This window comes from Peromyscus maniculatus, chromosome 6 (genome assembly GCF_049852395.1).
Source record: "Peromyscus maniculatus bairdii isolate BWxNUB_F1_BW_parent chromosome 6, HU_Pman_BW_mat_3.1, whole genome shotgun sequence".
In the NCBI taxonomy this organism is placed as follows: domain Eukaryota; kingdom Metazoa; phylum Chordata; class Mammalia; order Rodentia; family Cricetidae; genus Peromyscus; species Peromyscus maniculatus.
Genome location: NC_134857.1, coordinates 111,040,196 through 111,061,873, shown reverse-complemented (window position 1 = coordinate 111,061,873; position 21,678 = coordinate 111,040,196). Strand labels below are relative to the sequence as shown.

The 21,678-nt window shown below is 48.0% G+C and overlaps 2 protein-coding genes across 2 annotated transcripts in view; one reads left to right on the top strand and one right to left on the bottom strand.

Moving 5' to 3' along the window:
- Lef1 (lymphoid enhancer binding factor 1) overlaps nt 1-21,678 on the bottom strand; it is a 272,799-nt gene that overhangs the window by 89,736 nt on the left and 161,385 nt on the right. The gene's annotated exons all lie outside the window — the stretch shown is intronic.
- Nucleotides 17,923-21,678, top strand: part of Hadh (hydroxyacyl-CoA dehydrogenase) — a 41,910-nt gene continuing 38,154 nt past the window's right edge. Inside the window, exon 1 of the mRNA XM_006970371.4 lies at nt 17,923-18,138. Within this exon, the coding sequence (XP_006970433.1) occupies nt 18,007-18,138 (132 nt within the window). The 5' untranslated portion in view covers nt 17,923-18,006. The remainder of the gene's footprint in view (nt 18,139-21,678) is intronic.

The window sequence follows — 21,678 nt, the reverse complement described above, 5'->3', positions numbered from 1 at the left end:
GTAGAGAGGGGTTCACACCGTAGGGCAGGTATAGAGAGGGGTTCACACTGTAGTGCAGGTGCAGAGAGGGGTTCACACTGTAGTGCAGGTGTAGAGAGGGGTTCACACTGTAGTGCAGGTGCAGAGAGGGGTTCACACTGTAGTGCAGGTGTAGAGAGGGGTTCACACTGTAGTGCAGGTGTAGAGAGGGGTTCACACTGTAGTGCTGGTGTAGAGACGAGTTCACACTGTAGTGCAGGTTCAGAGAGAGGGATTCACACTGTAGTGCAGCTATAGAGAGGGGTTCACACTGTAGTGCAGGTGTAGAGGGGGGTTCACACTGTAGGGCAGGTGTAGAGAGGGGATCATACCATAGTGCAGGTGCAGAGAGGGGTTCACACTGTAGTGCAGGTGTAGAGAGGGGTTCACACTGTAGTGCAGGTGTAGAGAGGGGTTCACACTGTAGTGCATGTCTAGAGAGGGGTTCACACTGTAGGGCAGGTGTAGAGAGAGGTTCACGCTGTAGGGCAGGTGTAGAGAGGGGTTCACACTATAGTGCAGGTGTAGAGAGGGGTTCACACTGTAGTGCAGGTGTAGAGAGGGGTTCACACTGTAGTGCAGGTGTAGAGAGGGGTTCACACTGTAGTGCAGGTGTAGAGGGGTTCACACCGTAGTGCAGGTGTAGAGAGTGGTTCACACCGTAGGGCAGGTATAGAGAGGGGTTCACACTGTAGTGCTGATTCAGAGAGGGGTTCACACTGTAGTGCAGGTGTAGAGAGGGGTTCACACTGTAGTGCAGGTGCAGAGAGGGGTTCACACTGTAGTGCAGGTATAGAGAGGGGTTCACACTGTAGTGCAGGTGTAGAGAGGGGTTCACACTGTAGTGCATGTCTAGAGAGGGGTTCACACTGTAGGGCAGGTGTAGAGAGAGGTTCACGCTGTAGGGCAGGTGTAGAGAGAGGTTCACACTGTAGTGTAGGTGTAGAGAGGGGTTCACACTGTAGTGCAGGTGTAGAGAGGGGTTCACACTGTAGTGCAGGTGTAGAAGGGGTTCACACTGTAGTGCAGCTATAGAGAAGGTTTCACACTGTAGTGCAGGTGTAGAGAGAGTTTCACACTGTAGTGCAGGTGTAGAGAGGGGTTCCCACTGTAGTGCAGGTGTAGAGAGGGGTTCACACTGTAGTGCAGGTGTAGAGAGAGGTTCACACTGTAGTGCAGGTGTAGAGAGAGGTTCACACTGTAGTGCAGGTGTAGAGAGAGGTTCATACTGTAGTGTAGGTGTAGAGAGGGGTTCACACCATAGGGCAGGTGTAGAGAGGGGTTCACACTGTAGTGTAGGTGTAGAGACGAGTTTACACTGTAGTGCAGGTTCAGAGAGAGGGATTCACACTGTAGTGCAGGTACAGAGAGGGGTTCACACTGTAGTGCAGGTGTAGAGAGGGGTTCACACTGTAGTGCAGGTGTAGAGGGGGGTTCACACCGTAGGGCAGGTATAGAGAGGGGTTCACACCGTAGTGCAGGTGCAGAGAGGGGTTCACACTGTAGTGCAGGTGTAGAGAGGAGTTTACACTGTAGTGCAGGTATAGAGAGAGATTCACACGGTACTGTAGGTGTAGAGAGGGGTTCACACTGTAGTGCAGGTATAGAGAGGGGTTCACACTGTAGTGCAGGTGTAGAAGGGGTTCACACTGTAGTGCAGGTATAGAGAGGGGTTCACACTGTAGTGCAGGTGTAGAGGGGTTCACACCGTAGTGCAGGTGTAGAGAGGGGTTCACACCGTAGGGCAGGTATAGAGAGGGGTTCACACTGTAGTGCAGCTATAGAGAGGGGTTCACACTGTAGTGCAGGTGTAGAGAGGGGTTCACACTGTAGTGCAGGTGCAGAGAGGGGTTCACACTGTAGTGCAGGTGTAGAGAGGGGTTCACACTGTAGTGCAGGTGTAGAGAGGGGTTCACAATGTAGTGCTGGTGTAGAGAGAGGTTCACACTGTATTGTAGGTGTAGAGAGAGATTCACACGGTACTGTAGGTGTAGAGAGGGGTTCACACTGTAGTGCAGGTGTAGAGACGAGTTCACACTGTAGTGCAGGTTCAGAGAGAGGGATTCACACTGTAGTGCAGGTGTAGAGAGGGGTTCACACTGTAGTGCAGGTGTAGAGAGGGGTTCACACTGTAGTGCAGGTGTAGAGAGGGGTTCACACTGTAGTGCAGGTGTAGAGAGGGGTTCACACTGTAGTGCATGTCTAGAGAGGGGTTCACACTGTAGGGCAGGTGTAGAGAGAGGTTCACGCTGTAGGGCAGGTGTAGAGAGGGGTTCACACTATAGTGCAGGTGTAGAGAGGGGTTCACACTGTAGTGCAGGTGTAGAGAGGGGTTCACACTGTAGTGCAGGTGCAGAGAGGGGTTCACACTGTAGTGCAGGTATAGAGAGGGGTTCACACTGTAGTGCAGGTGTAGAGGGGTTCACACCGTAGTGCAGGTGTAGAGAGGGGTTCACACCGTAGGGCAGGTATAGAGAGGGGTTCATACTGTAGTGCAGGTGTAGAGAGGGGTTCACACTGTAGTGCATGTCTAGAGAGGGGTTCACACTGTAGGGCAGGTGTAGAAAGAGGTTCACGCTGTAGGGCAGGTGTAGAGAGGGGTTCACACTGTAGTGCAGGTGTAGAGAGGGGTTCACACTGTAGTGCAGCTATAGAGAGGGGTTCACACTGTAGTGCAGGTGTAGAGAGGGGTTCACATTGTAGTACAGGTGTCGAGAGAGGGGTTCACACTGTAGTGCAGGTGTAGAGAGGGGTTCACACTGTAGGGCAGGTGTAGAGAGGGGTTCACACTGTAGTGCAGGTGCAGAGAGGGGTTCACACTGTATTGCATGTCTAGAGGGTGTTCACACTGTAGTGCAGGTGTAGAGAGAGGTTCACACTGTAGTGCAGGTGTAGAGAGGGATTCACACTGTAGTGCAGGTGTAGAGAGAGGGCTTCACACTGTAGTGCAGGTGTAGAGGGGCGTTCACACCGTAGGGCAGGTGTAGAGGGGTTCACACTGTAGTGCAGGTATAGAGAGGGTTTCACACTGTAGGGCAGGTATAGAGAGGGGTCCACAGTGTAGTGCAGGTGTAGAGAGAGGTTCACACTGTAGTGCAGGTGTAGAGAGGGTTCACCCTGTAGTGCAGGTGTAGAGAGGGGTTCACACTGTAGTGCAGGTCTAGAGGGGGTTCACACTGTAGTGCAGGTGTAGAGAGGGGTTCACACTGTAGTTCAGGTCTAGACTTTGGATGAGCGGGTAACTCTTTTTAAAATATGCCCTCTGAGGACCTGGTAAATCAGATGTCCAGCAAGTCAATTTTCTTACAATTTATTTGATGTGTGTGAATGTTTTGCCTGGTGTACATCTGTGCACTACACACCTGCTTAGCATCCTCAGAGCCAGAAGATACCACCTCCTGGGACTGGAGTTACAGCTGTTTGTGAGCTGCCATGTGGGTGTTGGGAACTGAACCTGGGTCCCTTGTAAGAGTTAAAAGTACTTTTTACTGCTGTGCTTTTCAGTTTTCTTATAGCTCACACCAAACTTCTCTGCACGGTTAGGATAAGGCTGTGTCTTGTGTAAGCCCGTTGTGGCACATTGCTGAGTACCTGTCTCTAGAGGTTAGCCAGGGATCTCACCAAGATTATGTCTGCTGATTGAGGTGTGTGTGTGTGTGTGTGTGTGTGTGTGTGTGTGTGTGTGTGTGTGTGTGTATCTGCAGTGGTGCCTGGTGCATTTTCTGATGTACCCTTATCTATTTGAAGATTAGAGCTAGAAAAATGGAGGACATTTGCCTTCTCTTCTTGCTGAAATGCCATTAACCAAGGACAGTGAAGCTAATATCATAGGGAGAGACTGAAAATGAAACACTACATGTAGAGCCCTATGGTGGTTTGAAAGAAAATGGCCCCCATAGGGAGTGGCACTATTAGGAGATGTGGCCTTGTTGAAGTAGGTGGGGCCTTATTGGAGGAAGTGTGTCACTGTGGGGGCGGGCTTTGAGGTCTCCCGTGCTCCAGCTACACCCAGTTCAGACCACTTCCAGTTGCCTGCTGGTCAAGGTATAGGACTCTCAGCTCCTTCTCCAGCACCATGTCTGCCTGCATGCCATCATGTCCCACCATGATGATAATGGACTGAACTTCTGAAACTGTAAGCCAGCTTCAATAAATGTTTTCCTTTATAAGAGTTGCTGTGGTCATGGTGTCTCTTCACAGCAACAGAAACCCTAAGACAAGTCTAGAGGAAGTTCATTCCAGGACATTGTCTGACCCTCTCCTTAAAGTCATGTATGCTCAAGATGCCTACAATTCCATCTCCCTCTAGAAAGAATAGGATATAATTTCTTTTAACCCCTCTGGGGTCTTTTGTACCAGACTTCCTATGATGCCCCTTTCAGGTCCTTCCTGTGGGGTGTCTACCCACCAACTCCACAGTTCCCCAGAGTTTTCTTGAGTGTGAGTAGCAGGAAATATTAGATAGAAGGATTTAAATTATGGAGATAAACAGAAAATACAGGACAGCCTTGAGAGGGCCTGGAATCTATTCCAACGGGCCCTGACTGTCTCTGCTCTAGGGTTTTTATAGAGATGCCTAGGGGTGGAGCAAAAGACCTCCTCCCCCAGCACAGCCAAGTGCAGACCATCCCAGACACCTGCACTCAGGCCCGTGGTCCAATCATCCTCTCTATGCAGACCTGCTGGGTAAAGCCACTAGGAACCTGAAAATGGGCTCCCAGGCCTTCCTAGATCAGAAAAAGGAGCTTTTAAATACCTGGAACATCTTTGCCAGTGGATGATGAGCTAGCCCTGCCAACTTTCCCAGACCACTTTTCCTCCTGTAGGTCACAGCCAAAAGACCAGCGCCACAGAGAGGCCTCATCCCACATTCCTGGTAAAACTGATTCCCAAGAACTCCTTTCCCTCTCATATTCTGTGTCCCATCTCCCCCACCTCCCACCTTCCCCTCCCCATTGTCTTCACTTCCCATCCACCACCTCCCTCCTTCCCCTCCCCATTGCCTTCACTTCCATCTCCCCACCTCCTGTATCCTCCCTCTCCTCTCTCCCACCTCTGGCCTGCGGAATACAAAGTACAGGCTGTACCCCATGCCTCACTAGAGCACATGCCTCCCTCGTGCTGTGCACGGGCTGGTGAATCGGCTGAGCAAATGGAGACTGAAGTGAATCTGAGGGAAGGTGATGATTTGCCCCTGGTCTAACCTTCTACCGAGGCTGTCTCCCACCACAGGGATTGGGGTGGTGGCCCCACGTAGGCATTTCAGTTGAGCCAGCAATCCCAGCGTGAGGACACAGGAAATTCAATTGTTTGGCACCCTCAAGTCCGCTTTGGTTTTGTTGTGTTGCTTTTTAGAAGCAAATTTATTGAGAAGGTATTTGTTCAGCAGTAGATAATCCATTAGCTGTCTTAGTCACTGTTCTATTGCTCTGAAGAGACACCATGATCAAGTCAACACTTATTTAAAAAAAAAAAAAACATTTTTGCCACGGACTTGTTTATAGTTCAGAGGTTTAGTCCATTTTCACCACGGTGGCACATATGGCATTGGAAAAGTAGCCGAGAACTACATCCTGATCCACAGGCCAAGATAAAGGACACTGGGCTTGGCATGGGCTTTTGAAACCTCCAAGTCCACCCCTAGTGACGCACTTCCTCCGACAAGGCCACACCTCCTAGTCCTTCTAATCCTTTCCAATAGTGCCGCTCCCTGGTGACTAAGCCATCAAATATATCATCCTGTGGGGGCCACTCTTATTCAAACCACCACATTTGCTAAGTGGTTATTTTGTTTTTGTTTTTTGAGACAGAGTCTCACAGTGTAACCAAGGCTGGGTTGGAATTCACTGTGTAGTCCAGGCTGGCCTTGAATTCATGGCTGTCCTCCTGCCTCAGCCTCCTGAGTGTTGGGCTTACAAGTGTGCACCAGTTGCCTGCTAAAATGGTAGCTCTCACGGAGGGCTCACTCATTTTTCATTAGGGGCACAGCTAATGCCGCAAGCAGGGTGATCACCAAGCATTGCCTCTTTCAGTCGAGGGCTTCACACCCAGATTCCTCCCCAGACAGCATTGTTTCCAGGACTGGCCAGGTGTTTTATGCCAGTGCCTGCCACTAGCTTATGTTTGTTCATAATTCCCACACTCCTTTTCCAGTGTTTCGGTACCACTGAAGCTTGCTTTGCCCCCCTCCCACTGCAGAAGCAGAGTCCAGTGAAATCGGATTTCAGATTCTCAAGGAGCCAGGCATGCCTCTCTGTGCACTGGGACTTGTGTCCTGACACAGTGGACTCAGCCCCAGGACACTGGTGAGACAGAGCTTTATGCTAGGAGAGGCAGGCTTTTCCCTAAGGAAACATTTGCATTTATTCACATACAACCTATATCTGGATAAAATTCCACAAAACAAGTCAAACTCACGTTGCCAATTATCAGATGAAAAAAATGTCATGACCAGAGCCCCAGAAGCCACGGCGCTGTCATGACCCTCCAAACCACCAGTACATCTTCCCAAGGCTCCCCTGAGCGGATTATTTGGGACTTTGCAGCAAGCCCCTCTACCTGCTGAGCCATCTGGCTGGCCTGCTAGTGGCCAGATCTTGAGTAGAAACCTCAGTCTGCTTCAGGAGCATAGAACAGAGAGAGTTCCTGTCTGAGGGAAAAACAAGGCCAGAGAAGCCCAGTGGTCTTCACCACTGAGGACCACTGAGGATGGCCAAGGACTTCCACAGTGCTTGACTGCAGCTGACAGCAGCTGCTGCTGACCTTCATCCCATGCCACCAGAGATTCCTAGAACTGCAAAACAAAACAAAACAAAACAAAACAAAACAAAACCAAAAAACCCTCTGGGCAACTATCACCGAGAGACAGACAAAATATATATAATAAGATATTAGCAAAACAAATCCAACAATATATTCAAACTATTATATGCCATGACCAAGTGGAATTGATCCCTGGTTCACTACATTGTTGTAGAATATTATTTTAAGGTGTGTTACTTCTGTTTATGTTGCATTTGTTTAACTCTGTGAAGCTGTGTTACTGTGCCTGTCTAAAACACCTGATGGTGCACTAAAGAGCTGAATGGCCAATAGTGAGGCAGGAGAGAGGAATAGGCAGGGCTGGCAGGCAGAGAGGGAGGATAAATAGAAGAAGAAATGTGGGAAGAGGGCACTGAAAAGGAGGAGCCAGAGAAGGAGAAGGACATTAGGGGTGTTGGGGTCCACAGAGGTTTCCTAGTGTGATCTGAGCTTGCTTTACCCAGCAGTGCTGCATAAGGGAATGGATTGACCACGTGCGTGGTTACCAGGTGCTTGGAATGGTCTGCACTTGGCTGTGCTGGGGTGGGGGGTCTTTTGCTCCACTCCTTGGCATTTCTATAAACAGTCCTTTAGAAGAGACAGAAGGGGCTGGTGGGTTTTGACCCAGGCCCTCCCGAGGCTATCCTGTGTTTCTATCTGTCTCTCTCCTCTATATTTCTATCTAAATATTTTCCACTTCTCCCTGCTCAAGCGTACCCTGGGGAAACAAGTGGACGCAGGTCCCCCCCACAGGAGCCAGCCACCAGCTACAGAGCTACAGAGTAAAAGTAAGATTTACAGAAGTAAGAGAATGGGAAAAGTCCAGAGGCAAAAGACAGATGGGATAATTTAAGTTAAAGAAAGCTGGCAATAAAAAAGCCAAGCTAAGGCCAGGCATTTATAATTAAGCATAAGACTCTGTGTGGATTTATTTAGAAGCTGGCTGGGGGCCCCCAAAAAGACTAAGAACAATAACACTACATGCAAATCAATCAGAATGATACAATGCCACACTATCATAATAAAATATAAATATTTGCAGAAGTAGTGCTTGACAATTTTTCACATTTATGATAAACAAATTTTAAAAATTTGTATCAATGTTTTGCTAAATGTGTAGCTACACGACATTTAAATACTTATCTTTACCTGTACACTGGTCTGTATAATGCCATCTAGTGCTTCTCAGTAGTTAGAGAAGCCTCATTTAGCCATGAATGACGGCCAAAGCAGAGACTCAATTCATTGAAGGTCTGGGATCCAGAACCTACACGTTCTGACCCTTGCTCTGCTTACACCAAATAATCAAGACTCCAAGCAAGCAACCCTAGCAGAAGCAACACAGTGTGGTTCTTATTACCTATGATTTCGTGTTTAAATATCCATCGGTTCCAACCTATGCATTTATTCAAGAGATTATTTTGAGTAAGAAACGAGGCTCGGAGCTGGAGAGATGGCTCAGTGGTTTGACCTCGGAGGACGAAGGTTTGGTTCCCGGCACCCACTCCATGGCACAACCATCCATGACTATTTCCAGGGACTCGACTGCCCTCTTCTGACCTCTGAGGGCACCAGGCACACAGGCAGTGCATGTACATACACACAGGCACATACATACAGGTGAACACTCATACACATAAAATAAATAAAACCCAAAAAGAAACATGGCAGCGGTGGGATACTGCAGAGGAGAGGGTGCAGTGGATGCAGGCCCTGAACTGGCACACCCACTGCAGTCGTGGACTCTCAGCAGCTGCAGTTACTTGCACTAGGCCTGCTTGCACCGTGCTCACAATCAGGCGTGGGGAGAGGAAGGGCTCATGGGCCCATGCTCCTTACTGCTGAACCTTTGTTTACAGTGGGGCACCCACTGCTGATCCCAACAGGCTCCGACAGGCTGGCTCAAAACTCCTGGTCACAGATGGTCCTCGGGAAACTCAGTGCTCTGCAAAACAAAGCAAATAGAAATGTGAGGAAGATGCATAAGGAAGTGGGATAGACAGGTGGAGGGTGTGTGTGTGTGTGTGTGTGTGTGTGTGTGTGTGTGTGTGTGTGTGTGTTCAGTATGCATTATACGGTTGTCAAAGAAAATTCTGATTAATAAGAATATGTGGGGCTGGAAAGATGGCTTAGTGGTTAAGGGCACTGAGTGTTCTCCCAAAGGACCCGGGTTCAAATCACGGCAACTAACAACTGTCTGTAACTCAAAGATTGACCTGCAGTCAAAACACCAATCCACATAAAATTTAAAAAGTAAATAAAAAATTAAAAAAAAGAATACATATATAATACGGGCCGGCAAGATGGCTCGTGGGCAAAGGCGCTTGCTGTCCAGCCAGACCACCTGAATTTCATCTCTGGGGCTCAGCATGGTGGAAGGAGTGAACTAACTCCCACAAGCTGTCCTCTGACGTCCACATGCCCACTGACCACAGGGACACACACGTGCCCATACCCATACCCACATAAAGCATGTGAACATGTGTCTTCTATGTACAGTTAAAGTAAACAACACCCCCACCCCCTCCCCACCCTCACCCCTAAGGAAATCTAAGGAAAGTTGTTCCCGCCCTTCCACCCCTTGGCAGAAGTGTGTTGAAGAAGCTCTTGGCTGCCCTCTTGTGAACAAAAAAAAAAAAAGCTGCATCGGAAATGAAAGAATTTCTGGGATTGGTTCAGAGCTACTACACCGCCTTCTCAGTGTGTTCTCTGCCTTGTTGTTGAGAGGTGGAGTAGCAAAGAAAACACCAGCATGGCACCCAAAGGTAAAAGCAGACACGCTGGAACACAGCGGAGGCCAGAGGTGACCTGCAGCACGAGGCAGGTAAAGCCCGGTGGAAATGGCGCGAGACTGATGAGAGCAGCTTCAGACCCGAGGCCTGCTCTCTTTAGTCCCCCATCTGTCGCAGACTAGGAAAGACGCCTTTCAGGTGTTCTGTCTCCCACAGATTCCCACAGAACATCTGGGCTGCACCTGCAGACCGATATCCACTCACCCCTACTACTGTAACTACCTCTCTGCAGTTCCTAGATGTAGGGAGTTGGGAAGTTTCTGCATTCAGGGACACGGAGGGTGGGAGGAAGGCCAGACTGGTGCAGGGGGTGTCTGTGGTGGAGCACCTGCTGTTGTCTCTCTGTGTAACTTTAGCACGCATGCCCTTTCTCTGGGACTGGATTCCCCACATACCACAGACTAGAGTTCACCTAGAGCAGGGTTCTCAACCCTAAGAGGGTGTTAGAACCGTGTGGGGCCTTTGGTAGAGATACAGATGCTGATGGTCCACTTAAGACCAATGAAACGCGAATCTCAGTGGGATCAGGCCTGAGTGGCAATCCGTGCATTTAGCCAAGGCACAGTCAGAAATCAAAACAGCCACGCACAAATAATCATGTTAGGTACAGCTGTGTGAGCAAGACGGTGTGGAGTTACTCAGGGAAGAAGACTCGTTCGTAGACCCAGCACGTAAGGACCCTTAATGTGTGGCAAAGGGATACGGTAACACTGCGAAGTGAACAGTGAGTCTTGTAAAGAGATTTCTAGGACCTTGGGAGAGTGCCGGAGCCGGAGCCCTGGATGGATGGCCCTGATGATCCTTCAAGCGATTCCCTCCCACGCTGGTCCATATGAACCAGTGTAAACACCGGGCTGCTGTGGAAATGATGATGTGGAACTTTTGAAGCTAGGTCACACAAACACTGTGACTTCTGCCTGTTGTCCTCTGGGACCTCTTCCAACAAGGGGAGCTAGCTGGCGTGCTGTGAGAGAAAAACAAAATGCAACACCTGACCCCGAATTCACTAAAAACAAGAGAGAATCTGTAAAGGACATTATTGATTTAATTAAGTAAATTGGAGAGCACATAACAGATTAGAAAGAAAATCAAATTTAAATTTGTTAAAGTCGGCAGCTGCACTGTGGTTACATACCAAATCACCGTATCTGTAAGAAAGCTATACTGAAGCATTATAAGAAAAACAACATTATATGTGCTACCCACCCTCAAATAGTTCGGAGAGTAGATGACTACATACAGACAGGAGATGAAAGGCGGCCACGAGATGATCGCGGTGGCATCCAGCTGCAATCTCAGGGAGATTGGGAGGCTGAAGCAGGAGGATTCCAACTTCAAGACTGACCTGAGCCACAGCGAGACCTTGTCTCAAAACACCAAACAACACGGTAAACGCTTAATGATGGTGCATCGGAATTAGAGGTATATGTCTGTGCGTGCATGCATGTGCGTGCACCACCACACCTGGCTCTGAGCTTGTCTTTAATCCCTTTGCACTTGTTGGAAGCTTAGCCGGTGGGATCTTGCCCTGAGGTCATTATTCCCTTTATTCCACTTTTTTTTTTTTGTATTTTGTTTTTGTGTTTTGTGTTTGTTTGTTTGTTTTTCGTTGTTGTTTTTCAAGACAGGAATTCTTCATGTAGTTTTGGTGCCTGTCCTGGAACTCACTCTGTAGCCCAGGCTGGCCTTGAGCTCACAGAGATCCGCCTGGCTCTACCTCCCACGTGCTAGGATTAAAGGTGTGTGCCACCGCCACCCAGCCCTTTACTCCCCTCTTAATCTGTTTATCTCCTTGAACACAGGACTTAGCTCCATTCCACTTCCTGGTGCCCCTTTTGTCCACAATCTGTACATTGTGTATTTTTACTTGCTTAGCTTGCTCCTTTTCATTATAAATCTGTATAAGAGTGACCACTAATAACCACACAAAAAGAGTCTATACTATGCTATTTTGAGATTTTCTCTGACAATGGAATTAATTCAAAACTCTTCACTTTAGCCTCAGGCAGACTTTTCAAACAAGGGCAAAGAGCAGCCACATTCTTCACCAAAATATCACAAGACCAGTTTCTAGGCCACATACCGACATTCTTCTCTGAAACCTCTTGAGCCAGGCTCCCACCGTTCAATCACCCTCAGCTCCACTCTCTTCCATGTTCCTAGTAGGATGGCCCATTAAGCATCGCTTAAAACATCCCACGCTTTCCTAACTCAAAGTCCAAATTCCTACAAATAAAAACATAGTCAGGCCTATCACCGCAATCCCCCAGTCCCTGTACCAACTTCTATCTTAGGGTTTCCATTACTGTGAGAGACGCCATGACCACAGCAACTCTTATAAAGGAAAACATTTCATTGAGGTGGCAGCTTGCAGTTTTAGAGGTTCAGTCCTTTATCATTATGGTGGGGCATGGCGGCATACATGCAGACATGGTGCTGGAGAGGTAGCTGAGATTTCTGCATTTACAGGCAACAGGAAGCGAACTGTCTCACTGGACATGGCTTGAGCGTATGTAAGATCTCAAAGCCTGCCTCCACAGTGACACACTTCCTCCAACCAAGTTAGACCTGCTTCAACAAGGCCACACCTCCTAATCATGCCGCTCCCTGTGGGAGCCATTTTCTTTTAAACCACCAACCACAACATGTAAAATGCTTTTCATATATATGCTGTTCTCACATGTATCATGCTCTCTACATGTATATTGCACTCCACATATATGATCTCGACATGTAGAACACTCTATACATGAATAATGCCTTCTACATGTGTAGCTTTCTCCACATGCATGATGCTTTCCACATGTATAACACTCTTCACATATATATATGTGGAGAGCATCATACATGCGAAGAGTGTTTTTATATATATATATATATATATATATATATATATATATATATATATATAATGTTCACTGCTATCTGCCCATTTTCTACTGAGAAGCGAGGCTGCTTTCTCAGGAGTAGAGGTTATGGAGCTTTGACTGGCAATAGGTTCAGCTCCGAGCCTGGCTTGTGTTATGTGAGTTTGTAATTGGCTTTAGTGCTAAAAATCTTGGTTTCTTCACCTTTAGTGGATAACATGAAATCCCCGAGGACCATCGTTGCTTGTCACTGATTGCTCTCAGCACAATGGTCCAGAGCATGAGCCCTGAAAACAGACTATCCGGGGTTTCAATTCTGCTGCTTTCTCTTCAATCGTGGCTAAATTTCTTTATCTGGGTTTCAGCTTCCTTGCGTATAAAAGAATGGGATTATCATGAGGCTTAATAAATTAACTCGCCTGAAGCACCTAGAATAATGGCACACATATTGAAGGGCCGACTCTGTGTTGGCCGCTTCCATGTGCAGCCATTTAACATAAGGAGGATATAGAAATTGCTCACGGGCCAGCCAGAGGGCTGAGAGGGTGAAGGTTCCCGCCATCAAACCTGGCACCTTGGGTTGACCCTGGGAGCCTGCATGGCACAAGGAGAAAACCAACTTCTGTAAGTTGTCACATGATCTCCACATGTGAGCCATGGTATGGACGCACACACAAAATCCATGTCGAAAAATAAAAGTCAATAAAAATCGCTCAAAAGATGACTGTTGTTATTGCTGTAGTTCAGAAGGCCGAGTAAATGATTCACTTCAGAAGCATAAAACGTTGTCCACGGAAATCCTAAGAAAGCAAATTCAGAGTTTCATTCGTAAAGACATAGTCCACAAGTCCTTTCCCCCTTGGGTGATAAGGAATTCGCATTGCACCGTACTCACGGGCCTCCTCGGTGATTCTTATCATCTCAAGAAACTATGCCAGAGATAGCTGGTGAGAGCAGTCTATTCCCAGCAACTCAGATGCTCCCTTGCCATAGAATAAGGAAACCCTGCTGTACGAATCCCGCAGCCAGGCGGGCACAGCTGAGATGCCCAAGGGCTTGAGACTTGGAGTCCGGACTGCACCAACCTTACCACACATCGTTTTAGTTTCCTGGTTCAGCATTTTCTGTAACTAGTGACCTCAAGTGGTTTTTGTTTTTGTTTTTTTTTTTTTAATTAAATCACTTTGTTCCCAAAAGATCTATGTTTTAGACTTTCATTTTAATTTGTAAGTTGGAAATGCCACCGTGCTTTGGGATGGAGAGAAAGGTTTTCCCAGAGGCTGCCTTGAGGATAACAGCTGGCATAAGAAAACCTGAGACACATATTGGAAGTCAGTCATGTTGATGAAATTCTTTGTAAAAACATACAGTAGTGTTGTTGGAAATCTTGGCTTGCCGGTCATATAGAGGATGTTGGCAGCGGGATGAGGGAAGAACTATGACCTCAAAGTGATTACATCCCTTAACCATGCAAATCATTAATTTATTTCCTTGAAATCTCGGGCAATGCCAATCATTGTGGATTCTCCAGTCAGTGAACCTTTGGTAGGATGTCCTGGGTGTTGCTGTTGTAGCACTCCAAGGAGCCACAACTTTGTTTTCTGATACAGGAAACCTACAACTCACTCAACAAAACGAGAAAGCCAATGTAATTCCCACCCATTCCCCAGAAGCCAGAGGACATTTTAACTTTCCATGAACAAAAGAAAAATTATAACTAGTTCAGTGAATCCCCACCACCACCACCGACGCTCTCGGTTGTTACCAAATCCTGCTCCTCTGAGTGTGTGCCAAAGGGAGGCTGTCTGCTCAGCTCTCCCTGACCAGACACCACCACCTTGGTAGGGCACAGGGCCTACTACTGCCTACTTTTGCTATTCTCAGAGCCCACTGGGTATGTTGCCAAATAATGCTGCCTTTGTGTGTGGGGGGGTATATGGTGTATGCCCGAGTGGTGTGTGGGAAGGCACATCCATGTGCGCACGTGAGCGGGGCACAGGCAGATGCAGAATGGTGTTTTCTGTCCCCCCCCCCCCCCCCGGGAGCTCTCCGGTTGGCCAGACTGGCTGTCCATAGAGTTTCTGGGGTCCTCCTATCTCTGCCTCCCCTGGGCTAGGATCAGAGGCACACGCTGGCACACCCAGATCTTTACACAGGTGCTAGGGATCCCATGTGGAATGAACTCAGGTCCTCATGCTTCCATAGCGAACAGTTACCCCAGAGCCATCTCCCCAGCCCCAAAGCATGCTGCTTTGCTATCTGTGTTTGGAGTATCGCAATTATCCACCTATGGGACCAACACAGAAGCCATTGGTACCTATTTCTTGGCGCCAGGCCCTTCCTTCGGCGAAGGAACCCGAGTCCCGTTTGTGTGCCAGTGTCTCACTCTTTCTGCGGAGAAAAAGGCAGGACAATCCCACCACCATCCGGATGAAGGTACAAGTGAAGGTCCACAGGAATTGCTATCAGGCTCTCAAACGCTCAAGGCCATGCTTGAGAAAAGGCTGACTGTTCTAGCAAAAGAATGATTCCATTGTAACTGTCGTCTGGCTGGCACCGAGGAGAAGGAGGGCCGAGGTGATCTTGCTTCTCAAGACTAAACTGGATGAAGTTCAGTGTGAAATCAATAAAAGGTTTTTTTCTCTTGGACCATTTCTCTTGACAGATGAAAATCAAAACAAAGGGAGAGTGGGTGATTGCAGGTCACGTGGCCCTCTGGTGCCTGCTTTTAGGACTCCAGGATTAGCCCCGCAGCTGTCCTTTCCTTTGTTTTATTGGGGGGCGGGGTTCATTGAGACCGGTCTTGCCATGCAGCCCAGGCTGGCCTTGCACTCACAGCCCTCTTGCCTCTTTTCTCCACACAGCACTTTTGTTTACGGTAGATGGCCTTGGCTTTGAGAATCACTAGGGATATTGCAGTAGTGTTTGCATCCTCTTCAAATTCACACACCGAAACCTAAGGGAGCAGCATTTGGACTGGGTCTCTGGGAGGTGGCTGGGTTAGTGGCTTAGGAAAGAGCCCCAGAGAGCTCCCTCTAGAGCAGTGGTCCTCAACCTCCCTAATGCTGCGACCCTTTAATGCCTTATGTTGTGACGCCCCAAGCATAAATTTTTCATTGCTACTTCATAATTATAATTTCGCTACTGTTATGAATCGTAATGTAAATATTTTGGGAGATCGAGGTTTGCCGAAGGGGTCATGACCCACAGGTTGAGAACCACTCCTCTGGAGGCCCAGACTGACGGTAATACATGCTATGAGATGGGATTTCTTAGATTGGCTCACACAATTGGAGCTTGAGAGTACCTCAGTGGTTCTGATGGGAGGGAAGGATGCCCACAGTAGCTATTCTGGAATAGAGGTATTCACCAGCAGGAGAAGGCAGGCAGGCAGGCAGGCAAGCATTCTATTTTTTTCTCAGATCTCTTTATGTCTAGGGTGCACCTTACCCCCAACCCTGTCAAAGGTGCTGGACTTCACAAAGACTCCAGGAGGATGTCTCCCTCAGCTAACCCTTCTTGGGAATGCCTCCACAGACCCTTCCGGAAGCATTTCTCTTAGTCACTTCCAGATTCCTTCAACTTGACAAGATTCACCATCACTCCCCTCAACCATCTGAGGTTACAAGGAACCATCCTTGAGCCCAAAGTGGGTCCTTATTCCATACAGAATCTGATAGTACTCTGACTTGGAGTTTTCTTGGTCCCAGGAGAAATCTGGCGATTTTGTTGCAGCAGCACAAATAGACTAAGACACATTTCTCTTTCTTTCCCAAGGAAAAGCAAGCAGAGATCTGAAATGTGCCATACGTCAAGCATGAGGTACACATGATATTATAACACAAATATCATCTGTGAATGTGTTGTAGGATTGGACAGGTGGCTGAGTGGTTAAGAGCACTGGCTACTCTTCCAGAGGACCCGAGTCTGATTCATAGCACCCACATGGTGGCTCACAACAGCCTGTAGCTCTGATCTAGGGGATCTGATGCCCTCTTCTGGCCTCCTTGCATACTGCATGCATATAGAACACAGGCATTGAAGAGTTGGAAGAGGGAGGGAGGCAGAGAGAGAAAACTATTGCCACAGCACCAAACTTGGATTATAATTAGCCTTTCATTGGCTATGACGTCTAAATGAAAATGAAACGATGAACCCCACCTCAAGCTTCCTCCCAATACGTCTAGCCATAGAGCGCCCCCTTCCGTTTTGCATCCTTTCTCACACTGCCGCTTCCCATTTCTTTCTTCCTTCGTAAATTTACTCATTTTTCAAGCTTTTAAGTTTCTGAGGATAACCTTGCACCTCTCTGTTTCAAGTCTCATAATTTTTTTTGTCTTAGCTGGAATGTAGCACTCAATGGGCTTTGCTTATTTTGAAGAATTAAATAAGATTCAAAGGGCCAATGCACAGCCCTTGCTCCAAAGGGTATGTATGCTGGAGAGATTCTTTGCAGCTCTGTGTGTAAGAGCCCTCGGCAGGGAACATGCATGGAAGCAGTTCTGAAGGATAAGCTTCATCGCAAAAAAGGTTACATAAACTTTTATAGCTACAAAACGAATAAGGTCCTAAGTCCATATGTTTACAAAGAACATTGGTGAAGACGCCGGGCAGACAGGTTGTGGCAGAGCAACAGACTCTTTCTGGGTGTTTATGCTTAAAAAAAAAATTCTTAGTGTTGGACTGGTGGGAGTGAGTGGCCTGCTGAGCAACACATTCCTAAAGTTTTACCTAACTTAAAAGATGTTAACTTAGATACAGAGGTCGGTAACTAGAAACAGCTGGAGCGAACTTTGCCTCCATCCCCAACATTCCATCTCTCCACAGAGAGGAAGTCAGTTCTATTCTGCAGAGTGTAAGACACAGAGGAGGTTTTTCCAGGGAGCTTCAGTTCACACAGGATTAACTATCATTTTCTTCCAGTGGGGGGCGGGTGGCTTTTCTCTGGATGGGGAGTGTCGGGGCCCGGATGAACATTAAGAAGTCAGGATTAACTATCATTTCTTCCAGTGGGCGGCGGGTGGCTTTTCTCTGAACGGGGAGTGTCGGGGCCCGGATGAACATTAAGAAGTCAGGATTAACTATCATTTCTTCCAGTGGGCGGCGGGTGGCTTTTCTCTGGAAGGTGAGCGTCGGGCCCGGATGAACATGTAGAAGTCAAGTCAACAGCAATTCCGTATCACTAGCGCAGTGATTGGCAGGCGAAGGTTGGCCGAGTCCCAGGCGTTTCTTTCCTGTGTTCTCTCCGGTGTTACCTTTCTCACCCTAAACAATGCTCAGGATCACAATTCCTCCAGCCCACAAGGTTGCGCCGGCATCCACAATTGGCCTCTTGCTCAGCCTGTGCCCGCAGGAATCCATCCTTGCCAGGGTTCCTGGCTCCGCCCTCCAGCGAGGACCTGCAGCCTGTCAAACTGGTGGGTGGGGCGTGCACCAGGCCCCGCCTCCGACGTCACCGGCCCCGCCCACGAAGCTCTGGGGCCTCTCGCGCTGTCCCCTCTGCTCGTTTTCGGCTGCTCCGCTGCGCCATGGCGTTCGTGACCCGGCAATTCGTGCGCTCCATGTCCTCCTCTGCCTCCGCGTCTGCGGCCGCCAAGAAGATCCTGATCAAGCATGTGACGGTCATCGGCGGCGGGCTGATGGGCGCGGGCATCGCGCAGGTGAGGGGGTCGCACGGCCAGGGTGTCGTGGAAGTAGTTCGAAACCGGCCGAGAAGGGAGCAGCATGCTCCACGGTCCCAGATCCAGAGCTTTTGGCCCAATCCTTATGTGCATGCTTCTGAACCAGCTGCCCCCGGGCCGGGGAAGGCTGGGTGGAGAGCGCTGGTGCACGCGTGCACGCTGGAGTAGGCTGTGCAAAGTTCTATGTGCAGAGTTGCTGAGTGTGTTTGCTCACTCCCGGGGGCAGATAGGAATCTGCTTGCCAAGACCTGGGCTGCTATGTCTTTTAATTTTCCTTATCAGTTTGATTTTTTTTTTAAACAATTATCCGGTTGTTACCTAGGCAGTTTTCTTCCCAAGTGCCCTGCCTCTTCCCCCATATTTCCTTCGTCGGCCTTCACTTTTGAAACATTTTGGAAAGTCACCTAGTGGGAGTTTGTGGAGTTGCTGGGACTCCGCCCAAGGCCGTACCAAGCAACTTTGACCTTTGACCTAGTGCCCTGGGTGCAGAAATCTGTGTGCATGCCCAGCTCTCTACCCCATGAGAGTGGGAGACGGAGATAAACGCTGAGGGCCCTGAGAAGTCTCTAATCTCTAATCAGCTTCTGTAGGACTTTGCCAGCTGAGGCACAGTTCAGGATCGACTGTGCAGTCTGGATACTAGAATCCATGTAGTACTCTTTTCTGTTAATAGTTCCTTTCTATGTACATTGGAGAACTATGATGTCCTCACTGTTACATTCTTATCGTTTTAGGCCTTTGCAACTCGAGTTTTGTGGCAGTGGGGAGCAGTATGCTTATCATATTTAATTAGGGAGAGTATCCTCAGGTTGGTGTCTTTTCCCAACCAAATGCATACTTCATGCTTGCTTTAAACATGTTAGCCAGTTAACTTGATTTCATTTTCTTCTAAAATCTGTTTGTGTGTTAAAAAAAAACAAAACACATAGCTAAACTGGAGAAAGTATAGCTAGCTGGTCTGCACCTATATCCCTGTGAACCTCCAAAGCTTCTCACGGCCGTGAGGAGATTGGCTGTTCAGGTCCAATAAAACAATGTATGCCGGCCGGGCGGTGGTGGCCCACGCCTTTAATCCCAGCACTCGGGAGGCAGAGCCAGGTGGATCTCTGTGAGTTCGAGGCCAGCTTGGGCTACCAAGTGAGTTCCAGGAAAGGTGCAAAGCTACACAGAGAAACCCTGTCTATCCCTTAAGAAATGTTTAAACAGGATTGGAGAGATAGCTCAGCGGTTAAGCACTGGCTGCTCTTCCAGAGGACCTGGGTTAAATTCCCAGCACTCACGTGGCAGCTCACAGCTGTCTGTAACTTCAGTTCCAGGGAATCTAACACCTTCATACAGACATACATGCAAGCAAAATACCAATGCACATAAAATAAGAATAAATACATCTTTAAAAATGTATTTTAAAAAAGAAATGTTTACGCAACATCTTAGTAATGTGATAATAGGGTTTTATGCCTCCAGTAACAATAGAGGAAAGGATCCAGAAACGGTTGTGGATTATATACTAATTAGAAAGCATCATACAGCTTGTGTACAAATGCAGGTTGCTGTGTTGTGTGGATGCTGTGTCCATCATTGACCAAAAAAAGTGGGTTGTGCTTCCTGAGGACCCACACAGGAAGCACTTAAACTTCAGTGGGTAAGGTGCTAGAACTTTGAGGAGAGGAAGGAAAGTGATTGACAAGAATAGGGATGGTAGACTTGTGGATTGAATACTTGAGTAGCTGGACCGGGAGCAGCGGGACCATATGGAAATTTTTTGAATAAAAAAGTAACAAAGACCCAAAGTCTGCACAGTGGGCATTCATAAGGAACAGCAGTTCCTCCAGGTCACTTTAGGTGACAGCCCTGGTCCTGCGAGGGAGACTGCTTTTCTGTGTAATGTCTCCACTGTGCTGCCAGTGGTTAGCTGGTCCATTTCTCACACTTGGCCTTGTAGCCAGCTGTTCTAGGTAGTGCCATCCCTTTCTATTTGAAAAAAAAAAAAAATCCACAACGGACAGTTTTCTGGTGCAGGGTAATAAATCTTTTTTTGCCTCCAGCACCAGTGATTAATTATTAATTAATGTGTTGAGCACAGGGAGTTGGATGGTCTGCATGGTGGTGGTAACACAAAGAAGTTGCTTTTTCTCTGCACTTCCGTTTCTCCAGAGTAGGCCAAGTGCTGGCTTTGTAGGAACAGGGGAAAGGAATAAGTGAATTAGCATTCACGTAGCCATAGAGCCCCGAGAGAAGTCAGACCGTCTGTGATGATTGCCGTTGTTACAGTCATCCTGTCCTGCTGTCCTTTTAGCCTGGCGTCCACTTGTAAGCCTCATCCTTGACGTGGAGAGCACTGATCCCTGCTTCCTGGGCCATCTTGCTTATCCCTGACGCAGAGACCAGCTGATACTGCGGTTTGCTAGGGGGCTGCTGAACAGGACAGTGCCTTTTATTTCATTATTCCGCCTGGACGAGGCCATAAAAGTGCAAACACAAATTAGCATCTGGGTTATCATCGTCCATCACATTCAGCCCCCATTTCTCTCAAATTCTGTAGGAAGTGGTCTAAGTCATGTGGCAGTTTTAACGAATTGATGTGTTCCAGTTTGTGCTGAATGATATGGAAAAAAAAAAGGTGTGAATAGGTTTTGTATGCACCCAATGCATTTATCAAACGGTTAAGTAATTTTAGACAAACGAGGTCCAGGCTGAGTCACATTTGGCCAAGCAGAGGCCATTAGTGCATGTGTACTTTCTAAGAGTGTCTACATTGCCTGTCATTTTTGTGTTTATTTTAAATTAAGAAAAAATGACCTTCTTCGACTGCAGGTTAATGTTTAAGTACATTGACTTGTTTTACGTGTTTGCCTGTTAGGTACTTCTCACTTGGTCCTGACTGTCGATTTATCCTCAGCCAGCTGCTCAGGCTGGCAAAGAGGCCCGCGGCATTAAGTGAACTTTGAGTGGAGACAGATTGCTTTCCGCTTTGTAAAGAAGGAAGGAGGAAGCCGAAGGCTCTGCGTTTCTCAGGTTGATGGAGGAGGCCTTCCTAAGCCTCGCTTACGCTGTTCTCATATGAAGAGTCCGGAGCGCTCACCCGTCATTAAATGACTGGGCTGCCCGGGAATGGAGTTTGAGAGACTTCTTGGCTCAATGTGTTTAGTATCTTACACTTTGGTGAGGGGCGGGGGGGTGGAGTTTGAGCTTGTGAAGATTAGGAATTCATCTTACCAAAGCCCTCATACTGGTGTGGTTTGTGTGTGTGTGTGTGTGTGTGTGTGTGTGTGTGTGTGTGTGTATGCTTGAGCATGTGTGTCCTTTTCAAAAAGTCAAAGATGAGCTGGCTGGTAGCTCGGTGATGCAGCTGTGTGACTGTGATCTCAGCACTCTTCCATGTGAGATGGGAGGTGAAGACGGGGTTACCTGGAAGCCCGAGGACCAGCTAGCCTGGAGTGTGCAGCGTGCCAGAGGCAGCAGGAGAGACGTTACCTCATGGTAGGAGAGAACCAACTCCCAGAAATTATCCTCTGATCT